We start from the raw sequence: 11,800 nt of genomic DNA, 5'->3' as shown, positions 1-11,800 counted from the left end.
GTACTTGTATAACACGAGAGTGACGTTGAATCGTTGCGATTAAATAAAACGTGGAACGTTTGTGCTGACGCGAGAACATTTCAATGAAGGAAAGAAGAAGACATATATACGTGCGTGATTTCAAAGTTATGAGAGTGACAAAACAATCGATCGAATCGAGATTCGAGGGGGAGAGGGAGGGAAGACCGCGTTGCATTGGTATTTTGACAACTAACCGATTGTCCTCCTTCTTTCTCGTCGGAATAAAATCAAAGATGTTATTGTTGTTATTGTTGTTGTACGAGCGGGTATAGTGCAAACCGATAATATATATTACGAATATAACGAATATCGCGTCGAGATTAAGCGCATGCCAAGTCGTCGGTCAAAGCTACGTTTCTCATTGAATAACCACCTTGCGCTTTCTTCTTTCTATGTGAATCAGTGCATAATCATTAATTTTTTGGTCTTCTTCTTCTTCTTCTTCTTTTTTTTCTCTCTTGTTAGTCCACGTGAAATAACGAAAAAGGAAAAAACTGACATAAGCGAAAAAATTCAACAAAAACACACATAATGTTATTATAAACAATTAATTAATAAAAGACAAATCTTGTTTGTTGTTACTTGTGTGCTATTCCTCCAGAAATTTCTTTTCTCTTATATCTTATTTCTTCTCTTTTATTTGATATTTACGATAGGATCCTTGAAAAACGAAGAAAAGGATATTTTGGTCTTTTCTCTCGGCGCGAATCAGACATAGACGATATTTTATTATATTTCTTCTTTTTTTTCTGCACTGAAATACATATTAATGAAAACGAACGACGGATACTATACGATCGATGGACATGCCCTATTTAATACGTTTATATCGATATATTAAGAATGGAGAAGAAATCGCAACAAAAGTATTTTATTATCCCGATCGATGTATTATTTGTAAGTATTTTTCACGATTTATGTATCTTCTTCCCAAACGGTTTCCGTAAGGATAGCGATGTTATCCAATCCACGCATTGGTGCATACTCCAAAGTCCACATCATATTGGTAAATACCACTGTGCGATTAGAGACAAGAGAAGGGATTAGATTTTAAAAGATACGTGATATTCGTAGTTACTCGTAATGCAAAAACTTGGATCCGAGATACTCACGCATCTCTCCCTGATGCAAATCGGCAACGAGTTCGGGGCAAGAACTATTGCATGGATTTATCGGCGTTAATCGCAATTGAGTTGCACCACGAAGCTGTGCCAAAGCTATCAACCCAGAATCTAGCTCGACTTTTTTATAACTAGGACTGTTGTAGTCCGATGACATAAGGACCCAATTGAAGTGTGCAGGCGAGACCGTGCTCGAGAGGAAGTAAGGTCTTTGATAATATTTTCTCAATACTTTGACAGCATTGATGTCACAATTTTGCCAATGCACGAACCACTTGGCAACTTCTGGTGAGTGTACTCGACGCAAAAAAGCTGCTAAATCGGACGAACCCATTCTTAAGTTGGACGTTAGAGCACATGGGACCGTTTCCATCAATCTCTCGTTCTCCAAGTAAAGCTAATCGAATCATCCGAAAATTTATTATCTAATGAAAATGATTTTATGATCAAAGCAATCGATTACCTTTTATTTGTCTACTTACATGAGTTATATTATCAAACCAGAAGTAATCCGTATTCATGACCGCCCATGTGTCCATCGCATCGGTGATAATCGCTGGGGCATCCCGGCTGAGATAATTGTCAACGAGGCTAAGATATCTTACGTCCGATAAACGATCGATCGTTTCTAGGGCTTCGCAAGTCTTCGAACGCATAGGTGTACGTAAAAATATATCAATAATTTACTTGAAACAATAATCATAGTCACGGTATTCTACCTACCACGCAATCTTCTTCAGTGATCGTGTAATCGTTATAGAAGGGATTATTGATCATGCAATTTTCATAATAAAGAGGTTGCCAGTTCCAGATTGGTAATACTTTGATTAATAATAAACGGCTAAGAGCAGTAAAGTGAGTTCCAACGAAATCAAGTTGGGCTGCAAGACAGGCCAAGGTACCAAGCACAACGAGTATCAGAGTACCACGAAAAACGAGTTGCAACCATGACCGGCGCATTGCCGCTACCAGAGGTTGACAAATAATATCCATTTCTTCCTCGGTAAAACCAGCTTGCTGACAATATCTGTAAACATAGATACAGGAGAGTGAAAGATACAAACTTGGCTTCAGATTTTTACTATCACGTTTATTGAAATATATCAACGTTCTAGATCACGAAATTAGAAACACAAATGTATAAGTAAAAACAATTACTTGTAAAATGAATTTAACTCGTCATCGATCAATCTTAGCTTTTCCGAATGGCTCATTTCGTGTTGTTCTTTCGCATACGCTTTACGCGGTTGTTTCACACACTTGCTACTCGACATTTTATCCTTTTTTTCGCGAGATTTTCCGTATTTACGCAATATCTCTCGTAGCTCCGAAAAAGCGTGAAAGAAAGCGACAGGGAACTGTAGCCGACGATGCCGAGCAAAATTATATTAGAAGCGCACGCGCTCGAGCTTTCTCCATTCCCTGCTCACCCCTTTCAATGAATATCGATTCTTGAACGAACGCGGGATATGGTCTTCGTCGTTTTGAAAAATGTTTCATCAGCTTTCACATCAAAACTGTCTTCAATGATGATTCCATCCATTTAATCATAATTGCAGATTAACTATTCTATTTAAATGAGATGAGAATGACGATACATTAGTATAACAGTGAGAATAACAGTATTAAGGCAAGACGATATAATACAATTCTTTTTGTAATCTGAATTCGCGTATTCGTTTACAGTGGCGTAATGCCATCATCAGCTTTAATGCCAACCTATCTAATTTAGTTCTTACATATTTCTCGTAATCTTCCGCTGTGAAAAAGTATTTACATTCTGAAATTAAAATATAATTAAATATTTAAATTTGGAAAACGTAAATCATTAGTTAGTCTATGTAAATCTATTCAAAAATAATATGTGTGCATTTATTTATGGTCAGAAACTACTCACCACTGTTTTTGCATATAATATCTTGATTTTTATAGTATAAATATAAATCAAGTTCCCCTTTTTTTTTAGCGACTGCCTTTCCAGCAAACAACAAAGAATATTTAGCTTTTAATACTTGATTTATAGAATTAATTAAGCCATTAATCATTTGCAAGGATTGCCTTCCAATCATATATTTTGGTAGTTTATCAAATTCTTCCTCTTTAAGTAAAGATATTTTTGGATATTCTGGTTCGTTAAAAAGTGCCTTTTTACAATCATTAATAGTAGATGCTTCAATATTTGGCGTATTAACAAAGTTCACAGTTTTCTCAGTATCGTTGTCAATAGTAAACGTATGAGAAGAAACGTTGGAAACGGATTGCATTGACTCTTCCTTATTATTATTTGTATATGCGATTATCATTTCATGAGGAATATTATTATACATATCTAATATTTTTTCATTCAAATGTTGATACAAAGATAAAGTCTCCTATATAATTGCATATGAATAAATATTATTATCTGTCTAATATATCTATACATAACTTGAATATATGAACTTATATATATATTCTCATTTACCTGAAAAGAGCTATTTTTTTCTTTCAATCTGTCTAAATATTTTTTTAAGATACAGATTTTATTAGAGATATCAACAATAGAGTCTCGAATAAACATGACGACCTCCTTTAAATTTTTGCTACCTAAATATAATACAATTGAAAAAATTAATTACAATTAGACTTACTTAATAAATAATACAATAAATTGACGTTACTTTTTAAGAATGCTGTTTCCATTCGAAGTTGGTCTAGTAACTTGCTTAGATTTTCAAGCAAGCTTTCTACACTCAATTCAGATTCCATTTGATTCAGAATTTAACTACTTTCCTCTGAAAATAACGAATATAATAAAATATTTGAATTTCCCAAAGCTAGAAGTAAAAAACTAGATAAGAAAGGTAAACATCGCTATATAAATTGTTTTACAATGAAGGCCCATATCCCTATAGATGGCAACCTAAATGATTTATTTTGTCCAGAAATATTATTAACAACTTGATCATTTAAAAAATATATAATGAAAAAGAGATTCTCATTGATCTTTATTTTAATTACATAAAAAGAGAATGAATAAACGTTCGATTGGATTAATAATTTCGATGCGATTTCACTTTTTAAACAGCTCTTTACCTTACAGACTTTTCTCTCTATATACTTGACAACCATAACGCATAACCTAATATAACATAACAGAAGAGATGGTGCACGACTAGAGCGCCACAAAGTGCATATGCGATGCTGTCGTTGCCACTTGACAAAATATTCCTTTTACAAGTAATGCTTTTAAATTACGCGGTACGTGTGACAATAGATAACAAAATGATGCAAGTTTAATAAAGTTGCATTCAATTTCTTCGTATTGCTTTTAATTTTTTCAGAAATATTTGTTGTAGAAATATTTTCGTTGTAAAATAAACGCTGAGATTGTAAAGTTACTCACAAATGAGCTGAAATAATATACTCGAATAATAATATTATATAAATATCGTATTGTGTCTTGTACGTAATACGATGTTAATACTTCAAATACAATGAAGTTGTTAATTTTTATTCCACAAACTTTTAACGCCGAAAAACCTGGCTATGTGTTTGGTAAAATTGTATATGACAAGCATAGGGATATAAAAAAATATTATATTATTGCTATTTGCGAAAAAGATGTGATTGAAATAAACAAATCTGTTAACCTTATTGGTTATTACTATAATACAAATTATATTACCGAAAATCTAGATAAAAAGTGCATAGATTGGATGAATATTTATCTTGTTGCAGTTAACTCATCGTGTAATACCAATTACTATTACTGCATAGAAAATATAATTAGTAATAACAGGAAAATTAATCTATCGTCTAATTCTATGGTCATAATAATTTATGATTTATTAGCTTTGCAAGAGACTGAACTATTTGCTTCTAAAACAACTTCAAACGATCACTTTTATGAATTAATGAGAATATTACAAACGGAGGAAGTTAAACATAGCATCAAAGTAAAATCTAGATTAGATTCCATAAAAGAAACTGTCATTCACTATTATACATTTTTCTGTTTGATTCCGATTCTTTTTTTTCTAAACATGACTAATAAATTACTACCAGTATTAAAATATTCATCATTGGGAATACATTTAAATGGATGGTTGGAAAACGTTAAATGGATTTTGATAAATATAATACAAAAGAAAAGAATTACCTTGAAAACGGGCAATTATATCATTGCAACAATTATAGATATTTTATTGGGCGTAATAGTATTAAAACTGTCGTTATGTTACTTTAACGATATATCACCATCTCAAGTATTGTTAAAGAATGCAGAGGCAAGTGTTATTGGTACATATATACTCGTTTTTTTGCTTTGCCTTTTTTTATAAATTATATATCTACGCATACATGCATACATGTATTGTATTAAACTTACAGAAAGTAGTGGAATCGTTGAAAAATTTGATTCAGTGGTTAATGGGTGCTCCAGCTGGCTTAAAATTAAATTATGCATTTAATAATATGCTTGGAAAATTTTTCCTGTATCATATACATCTATGGTGGACATTTCTAATATTTATGACACCTGTAATGGATTTTGCATTTGAAGTATTATTATTATTTGGAAGGCTCGGCGTTACTTTTCAAATATCGATAGCATCCGATCTTTTAGCGCTTATTAGTTTCCATACATATTGCATTTATGTTTATGCAGCAAGGTATGAAAGTATTAATATATTCATGTTCCAAGTTATAAATTTTATAAATAAGATAATTATTACAATGAACATTTCAGGCTCTTTAATATTCAATTAAATGCACTTACATCTCTATTTAGACTGTTTTTGGGAAAAAAGAAAAATCCTTTACGAGAAAGAGTAGATTCTTGCCAATATAAGCCGGATCAACTATTTGTTGGGACTTTATTATTCACTATTCTTCTATTTCTTATACCAACAACATGGGTGTATTACACAGTTTTTACTACGGTAAATAGATCATTTTTATTAGCATTATTATGTGACTAACAATTATTAATATCTTCATATTTGTATAATTCAGCTTAGACTTTTGCTGACTGGTTTTAGCGGACTTTTAGCCAAATTAAGACTTTATATACAAGTTATGCCTGTCTATGCATATATTAAGTGGTTATTTAATTCTTACTGTACACGTAGTAAGTATTTAACGAAATTTACGTTTATATTGTATAATAATATACATATAGTTTCAAAAATTTAATAAATATCTACAATTTTAGGTAGCATTTATATCAAATTACATTCGCAACAGTCAGAGAGCGATATGACGATAACTTTATGGATGACAATGGTCACATCTTCGTGGGGTCAAACATGGACAAACTGTGTTATAGATACTATAGCTTATCAACCATCTATTAAATGGAGCGAAATATTAAACAGTATAATATGGGGACAATTAATTTACCCATTGTAGTAGATTATTATAAAAGGGACAAAAATCAATATGAATAGCAATACGTAATAAGAAATTTTTACTATTTTGTATGTTTCTTAATTGGGAGATTTTTGTAAATTTATGTGAATAAATTTATTTATATAAGTTCAATAATTATCTATTTATTAATTAACTTTAGAAGAGAAAAAGAAAATACTACATAATTAACTACTATTACTATTAACGTTATAGTATTTAAAATTAGGTTCTTTTGGGATACACTGCAGGTGTATTGGACATATTGTTACCAATTCCTGGTACGATTTCTGATAACGGTCTTTCCAAAATTAAATCTACATCATTCTCTTCTCTTAAAATAAAAAAATAAATCATAAAAATAGATAGACTAATTAATATTATATTACTTTCATATGGATGTCTGTTTATATTAGGATTACGTGTCTCAGCAGCAAGCCAAGTTGCTGCTTTCGACGTCGAATACTTGATAGGTTCATCTAAATTTTCTTCGTCTACAGTTTTATTTTCGGACGATGCTTTTCTATCGCTTTGAAGAAGTACGTTGCAAAGACTAGTTTGACTGAAATCCAAATATTTTAACATTATGCAAAAAAGGAAAAATACTTAACCAAAATAGAAAGAATTAATAAATTAATCAATAATGTTTATACTACTCCATTTAAGTTCATTCTACTTAAAATAGAATATTAAAAGACAATATTTATTGCTTTGAATATATAATGCCATAACCCATAAATTAAAAATAACCTAATATTAATAAAAATAAACACACCATATTTTACCTTGCTAAAAAACTCCTTTTGCATTGATTCAGGAGGCTTACTTTTACTAATTGCGTTAACATTTTGATGATAACTGAATATTTTTTTGATCGACTATTAATTAATGTTAATTATTTTAATATAATTTACAAGACACTGATGTAAGTTTCGTAAATGTTACAAATTGTATGTACATACGCTTAACATTCTTTTTTTTTTTAATTTAACACGTCTTCAAAAGTTATTTATAAAATAAACATATATATATATATATATATATAATACATACGATAGTAATAAGAAAATATTTTATTCACACACAGGAATTATTATAAAAGATACTGCTGATAGTTTTTTCTAATTATATAGATTGTACAGGTTTAAGCGCACGCGCTAACACGAGCTGTGAATTCGGACAGTCGTTGGCACATGCTCCGGTAACATATCTCAATTTTACCTAGATCATTAATACATTATATCGTAAATACTCTTTAATTTTTACTTATAACTAATCGCCGATTCGTATTAACTGTTTTCTAGCCCCTGCTGAACTTATTCATATGTAATATAATTTTTTTATCAACGCATTATGGGTTTTGAGAATACATCCAATTTTGGGGTTAGAAAATCCAAAACGCGAAAGCGTACGAAAATTCGAAACGAAATATTAGAAGGTAAAACGGTATTCTTGATGAATTCCTAAATGTGACATCGTGTATTTATATTATTTAATGTAATAATACGATAGATTTGAAAAAAATCAGTCTTTTGTGCCTTCGAATAACATTATTATAAAAAAATGTAGAGAAAGAAACATATTAACATTTTATTTACAAAAAAAATGGTTAGAAGTGATAAGTGATTTTATTATACGTACTATTTGGAAAAGAAAAAGTGAAAGTAAAAATAAATACGATTTTTGTACTTGATTTTTGTACGCATCGTCTTCGATTGTAAGGAATGGTTCGTTTATCGTAAAACAATTACTTTAATTGTAAATAATTTTATATTGATGATAAAGATATTAGTACTTTTAATAATACAAGTCAAAATAAGTAGTTTTCTATATATTCAACATCATATAACATGGATAATTAATAGATTTATTCATCAACAGATAACAAATCTCAAGCAAATTCTGATACAAATATAGCCAAGAGTAGCGATGATGAAACAGGAGAATCTAATGAAGCTATTCTGGAGAGAGCACAACAAAGGCCACGTAAATGCAAAATTTCTAAAAATGGTCTTAATCACAAAGCAACCAAGAGAACGATAGAAGAACTTGGAGGTACTGACATATTGCAAAAGAATTCAAGCGATATTGAATTACCGACCGAAGACAAAATGTCTAAACGTCAAAAACGTGGAAGGTAAAAGAAATAATATTTCAATTGTGAATCTCCTAATAGATTATAATATTATTCGTAGTAAGATTTAGTGACCATAATTTGTATTTTAATTTGTATTTGTATTTTAGTACTGCACTCATTGAGAGTAATAAAAGTATAGAAGATTTGAATACTAATGTTTCGGAAGAAAGTGCAAAGAATACAAAAACACCTTCAAAACGAAGAATAAAAAGGGAAAAGGCTGAACAAAGAGAAGCAGAAAAGCGACAAGCTACTAAAGTAGAAGCAACTCAAAGAGCACTCACTTACGTTAAGAAGGTAGAAAAGCATTCCAAATAATGCATGGACCAGCTAAGTATTGGATCTTATTTGCAGATTATTTTTCATTTTTAGTGGAAATATTCAAGAAGCGAATGGAAATTTGAAAAAATAAGGCAGATATGGTTAATGGACAATTTACTTGACGATGCTCTTATCCCCGATGAAGTATTTCCAACAGTGTTAGAATATTTTGAAGGTTGCAAAGGTATGGCCAGAGAGCAACTTTTGAAAAAAGGTATGGATGTTGTACGAATTGCGGAAGAAAATATAAAAAAGAAAACTGAGACTATAGAATCTGTACCATATAAGAGAGCTAGATTACTATTGCAAGCATTACCAACTGAAACATAATGAATATTAGCGAGTATTCAGTTATAAGAATTTTAATTATTTATATATAATTAAAGATTTTCATAAGATCAGAATAATTACTTACATTAGAATATAATTGAATAATAATTATGGTAAATATATATTTTAAAGTGGCAAATGAATTATGTAAAATATAGGTTTAAATAACTAGTGAGATCAAGAGCATTAGTATTTTAAATTTTAATTTATAATAATTATTATTGATGATTGTTTATATATTAAAATTTATAACTCTCTAAATGTTCCTGTTATATCTATATCCTTGAACGTATACAAAAATATCAAATTGTACGTAATATCATATTAATAAATTTTAAATATATTCCATTCTACAATAGCGCGTAGATGAATTTAAGTAAGCCACGATTGTATAAGAAAACAAAGTGATTTTATGGTAAAGTCAATTTATATATTACAAGAGAAAGATTTATTTAATTATTCAATATCTTTTCATTTTTTTTTACATATAATTTTTACGAAGTCAAATACACAATATAATTGTTAATACAACTTTAAAGTTGTTTGAAGATATATAACATATTCTCTGTCTATTATTTATAGAAGAAACAATTTTTTTTTAAGAAAATTAATTCAATGCGCGCTCATTTTCCACTTGGACTAAAGATGATCAATAAAAAGGCATAGAAAAATCATTTGAAATGTTATGAATATATTAAATAATGAAAATTTGTCCTTCCCTTCTTTCAATTATTAAATTCTACAATATGTCTCAGATACTTAAGTTGAAAGGTATGTTTGTACTGTTTTTCTAGACATATGTAACATGTGCCATGGCTATAAAAAGCAATAACAGGATTGTACTATATATAACACTACATTATATTGTGTATTAATCAGCGTATTTGTTAACAAATTGTCTAAGTTTATCTGTATCTTGTAAACCGACAATTCTTTCCAGAACTTTTCCATCCTTCATCGCAATTAAGACAGGAACACTGCCAACCTAAACGAAGTATTAAATGACTTTGTTAGAAGAAATGAAGTAAGGAAAGATGCTAATTGTTCGTAGAACAAAGAAACAGATGACTAACTTCATAATCAAGAGCAAGATCACTGTTTTCATCGATGTCAACCTTAGCCAAAAGTACTTTCCCCTGTTTTTCTGCGATCACCGATTCTAAACGAGGAGTTAACATGCGGCATGGGTTACACCACCTACAGAAAGACGAATGTTTTTCATAGTCCAATTAGTTGACATCTTACAAAGAATATATTTTATTATAAAAGAGAGATTTAGAAAATAGGTAATAGCATTATTTATTGTCACTTACGTCGCGAAAAAATCGACGATCACAGGCACTTTAGAATTTTTCACGCGTTCGTCAAAATCTTTAGGATCTTGAATCTTAAAGGTCGCGGATATTGCATGTTCTTGTGCAGGCGCATTCGCTAAATTTCTGACGTTTAAATTCTTACGAATAGCTCTGATACCAACGCGCAACATTTTCTTCACTTTTTAATAGCGAAGTTGGTGTTTATTTCGAAATACTCTTACTTGCAATATCTTAGAAATTGTACTATCGATTTGGCGCGTTAGAAATTATTTCCATCAATTCCTATTCACTCCTCTTTTTTCGGACGAATGTGCAACCAGACGGAATGGTTATTTCAATGAATAATCATTCAATATAGAGGTCGCATTCGATTTACGATACGAACAAAAAGTCCGGTAAAATCAAAGAATATAGAAGTACATAAAAGCTCACAAGTCTCCTTTTTTATCTAACTAGATTCATCTTAGTTATTACTGGGACCACCAGTGGCCGATAGTAGGTACTTAACTCTAGGATACAGTATTCTTTGATAGTATATATAGTATAGTTATATTGTAATAGAATTTTAAATAATTATATTTCATTTTTAGTGTATAAAATGTGCGTGGCTTCAGAAATGCATTTATACATATATTTTTAAAAATAGTCATTTAAGGCGCTCCAATAGAAGGAAATCTCAAAAGTTTGTTATTAAATCAAACGATTTGAAATAATCGTGTACGTGTGAGAAGCCTGCATTCATAAAATGCAATGCATGTCGAAAAAATTTATGTTTCGCACGCTGTACGACAAATATCTTAATTTTTATGTAATAATTTTAACGCTCCTGCGTAGTGATGACTTCGAGGGTAAAATGTTCCTATTATGTAAGTAGAGTACATTAGAATATTAAAATAATTGTTAATTAATCGATAGAAGTGTCTATTGTTGTCTAAAAGCTCGGAGACTATGATCTATGTACCTTCTTCCTCGAAATTCCCCTTCACATTGGCACGTTGTCCTCTATGAAAGTTCTTTTGTTAAATGATGTTTATATGACTTGCCGGAGGCTACATATATGTATAACAAAAGTAATATGCGCAGTAAATCAAATTTGTTCCTTCGGAAAGTCATATAAACGATATTTAATAAAAGAAATTTCATAGAGGACAATGACTCAGTTCAAC

At 30.3% G+C, this 11,800-nt stretch overlaps 6 protein-coding genes across 7 annotated transcripts; 2 read left to right on the top strand and 4 right to left on the bottom strand.

Annotated features, from left to right (window-relative positions):
* Positions 1–728: 728 nt before the first annotated feature.
* Positions 729–2,579, bottom strand: LOC106792713. Its single transcript, XM_014759218.1, has 5 exons — positions 2,301–2,579; positions 1,866–2,169; positions 1,625–1,786; positions 1,134–1,539; positions 729–1,037 (listed from the first exon to the last, which is right to left on the bottom strand). Exons 1-5 carry the CDS (start codon positions 2,414–2,416, stop codon positions 937–939), a joined length of 1,089 nt encoding a protein of 362 aa, XP_014614704.1. The 5' UTR covers positions 2,417–2,579; the 3' UTR covers positions 729–936.
* LOC106792760 (spindle and kinetochore-associated protein 1-like) lies at positions 2,572–4,292 on the bottom strand. The gene is made up of 5 exons (XM_014759276.1): positions 4,218–4,292; positions 3,803–3,916; positions 3,607–3,728; positions 3,040–3,514; positions 2,572–2,922 (listed from the first exon to the last, which is right to left on the bottom strand). Exons 2-5 carry the CDS (start codon positions 3,888–3,890, stop codon positions 2,768–2,770), a joined length of 840 nt encoding a protein of 279 aa, XP_014614762.1. The 5' UTR covers positions 3,891–3,916; positions 4,218–4,292; the 3' UTR covers positions 2,572–2,767.
* A 1-nt stretch (position 4,293) lies between these two features.
* On the top strand, positions 4,294–6,864 carry LOC106792703 (phosphatidylinositol N-acetylglucosaminyltransferase subunit Q). Its single transcript, XM_014759208.1, has 5 exons — positions 4,294–5,410; positions 5,514–5,794; positions 5,872–6,064; positions 6,138–6,252; positions 6,337–6,864. Exons 1-5 carry the CDS (start codon positions 4,619–4,621, stop codon positions 6,531–6,533), a joined length of 1,578 nt encoding a protein of 525 aa, XP_014614694.1. The 5' UTR covers positions 4,294–4,618; the 3' UTR covers positions 6,534–6,864.
* Positions 6,658–7,549, bottom strand: LOC106792795. Its single transcript, XM_014759317.1, has 2 exons — positions 7,316–7,549; positions 6,658–7,092 (listed from the first exon to the last, which is right to left on the bottom strand). Exons 1-2 carry the CDS (start codon positions 7,375–7,377, stop codon positions 6,756–6,758), a joined length of 399 nt encoding a protein of 132 aa, XP_014614803.1. The 5' UTR covers positions 7,378–7,549; the 3' UTR covers positions 6,658–6,755.
* A 106-nt stretch (positions 7,550–7,655) lies between these two features.
* LOC106792981 (uncharacterized protein C7orf50 homolog) lies at positions 7,656–9,707 on the top strand. Of its 2 annotated transcripts, XM_014759523.1 has the most exons (5): positions 7,656–7,731; positions 7,835–7,968; positions 8,412–8,667; positions 8,775–8,964; positions 9,040–9,707. In XM_014759523.1, the coding sequence occupies exons 2-5, from the start codon at positions 7,884–7,886 to the stop codon at positions 9,316–9,318; spliced, it is 810 nt and encodes a 269-aa protein (XP_014615009.1). In that variant the 5' UTR covers positions 7,656–7,731; positions 7,835–7,883; the 3' UTR covers positions 9,319–9,707. The 2 variants fall into 2 exon arrangements, with proteins under 2 accessions (XP_014615009.1, XP_014615010.1); XM_014759524.1 differs by having other exon boundaries at positions 7,686–7,968.
* A 281-nt stretch (positions 9,708–9,988) lies between these two features.
* On the bottom strand, positions 9,989–11,012 carry LOC106792982 (thioredoxin, mitochondrial-like). The gene is made up of 3 exons (XM_014759525.1): positions 10,632–11,012; positions 10,392–10,515; positions 9,989–10,303 (listed from the first exon to the last, which is right to left on the bottom strand). Exons 1-3 carry the CDS (start codon positions 10,802–10,804, stop codon positions 10,190–10,192), a joined length of 411 nt encoding a protein of 136 aa, XP_014615011.1. The 5' UTR covers positions 10,805–11,012; the 3' UTR covers positions 9,989–10,189.
* Between the last annotated feature and the right edge of the window lie 788 nt (positions 11,013–11,800).

The sequence above is a fragment of the Polistes canadensis genome, unplaced genomic scaffold, assembly GCF_001313835.1.
Source record: "Polistes canadensis isolate GaletaPanama2010 unplaced genomic scaffold, ASM131383v1 scaffold_10, whole genome shotgun sequence".
Taxonomy (NCBI): domain Eukaryota; kingdom Metazoa; phylum Arthropoda; class Insecta; order Hymenoptera; family Vespidae; genus Polistes; species Polistes canadensis.
Note: the sequence above shows the minus strand (reverse complement) of the source record. Positions and strands in the feature narration are given on the sequence as shown.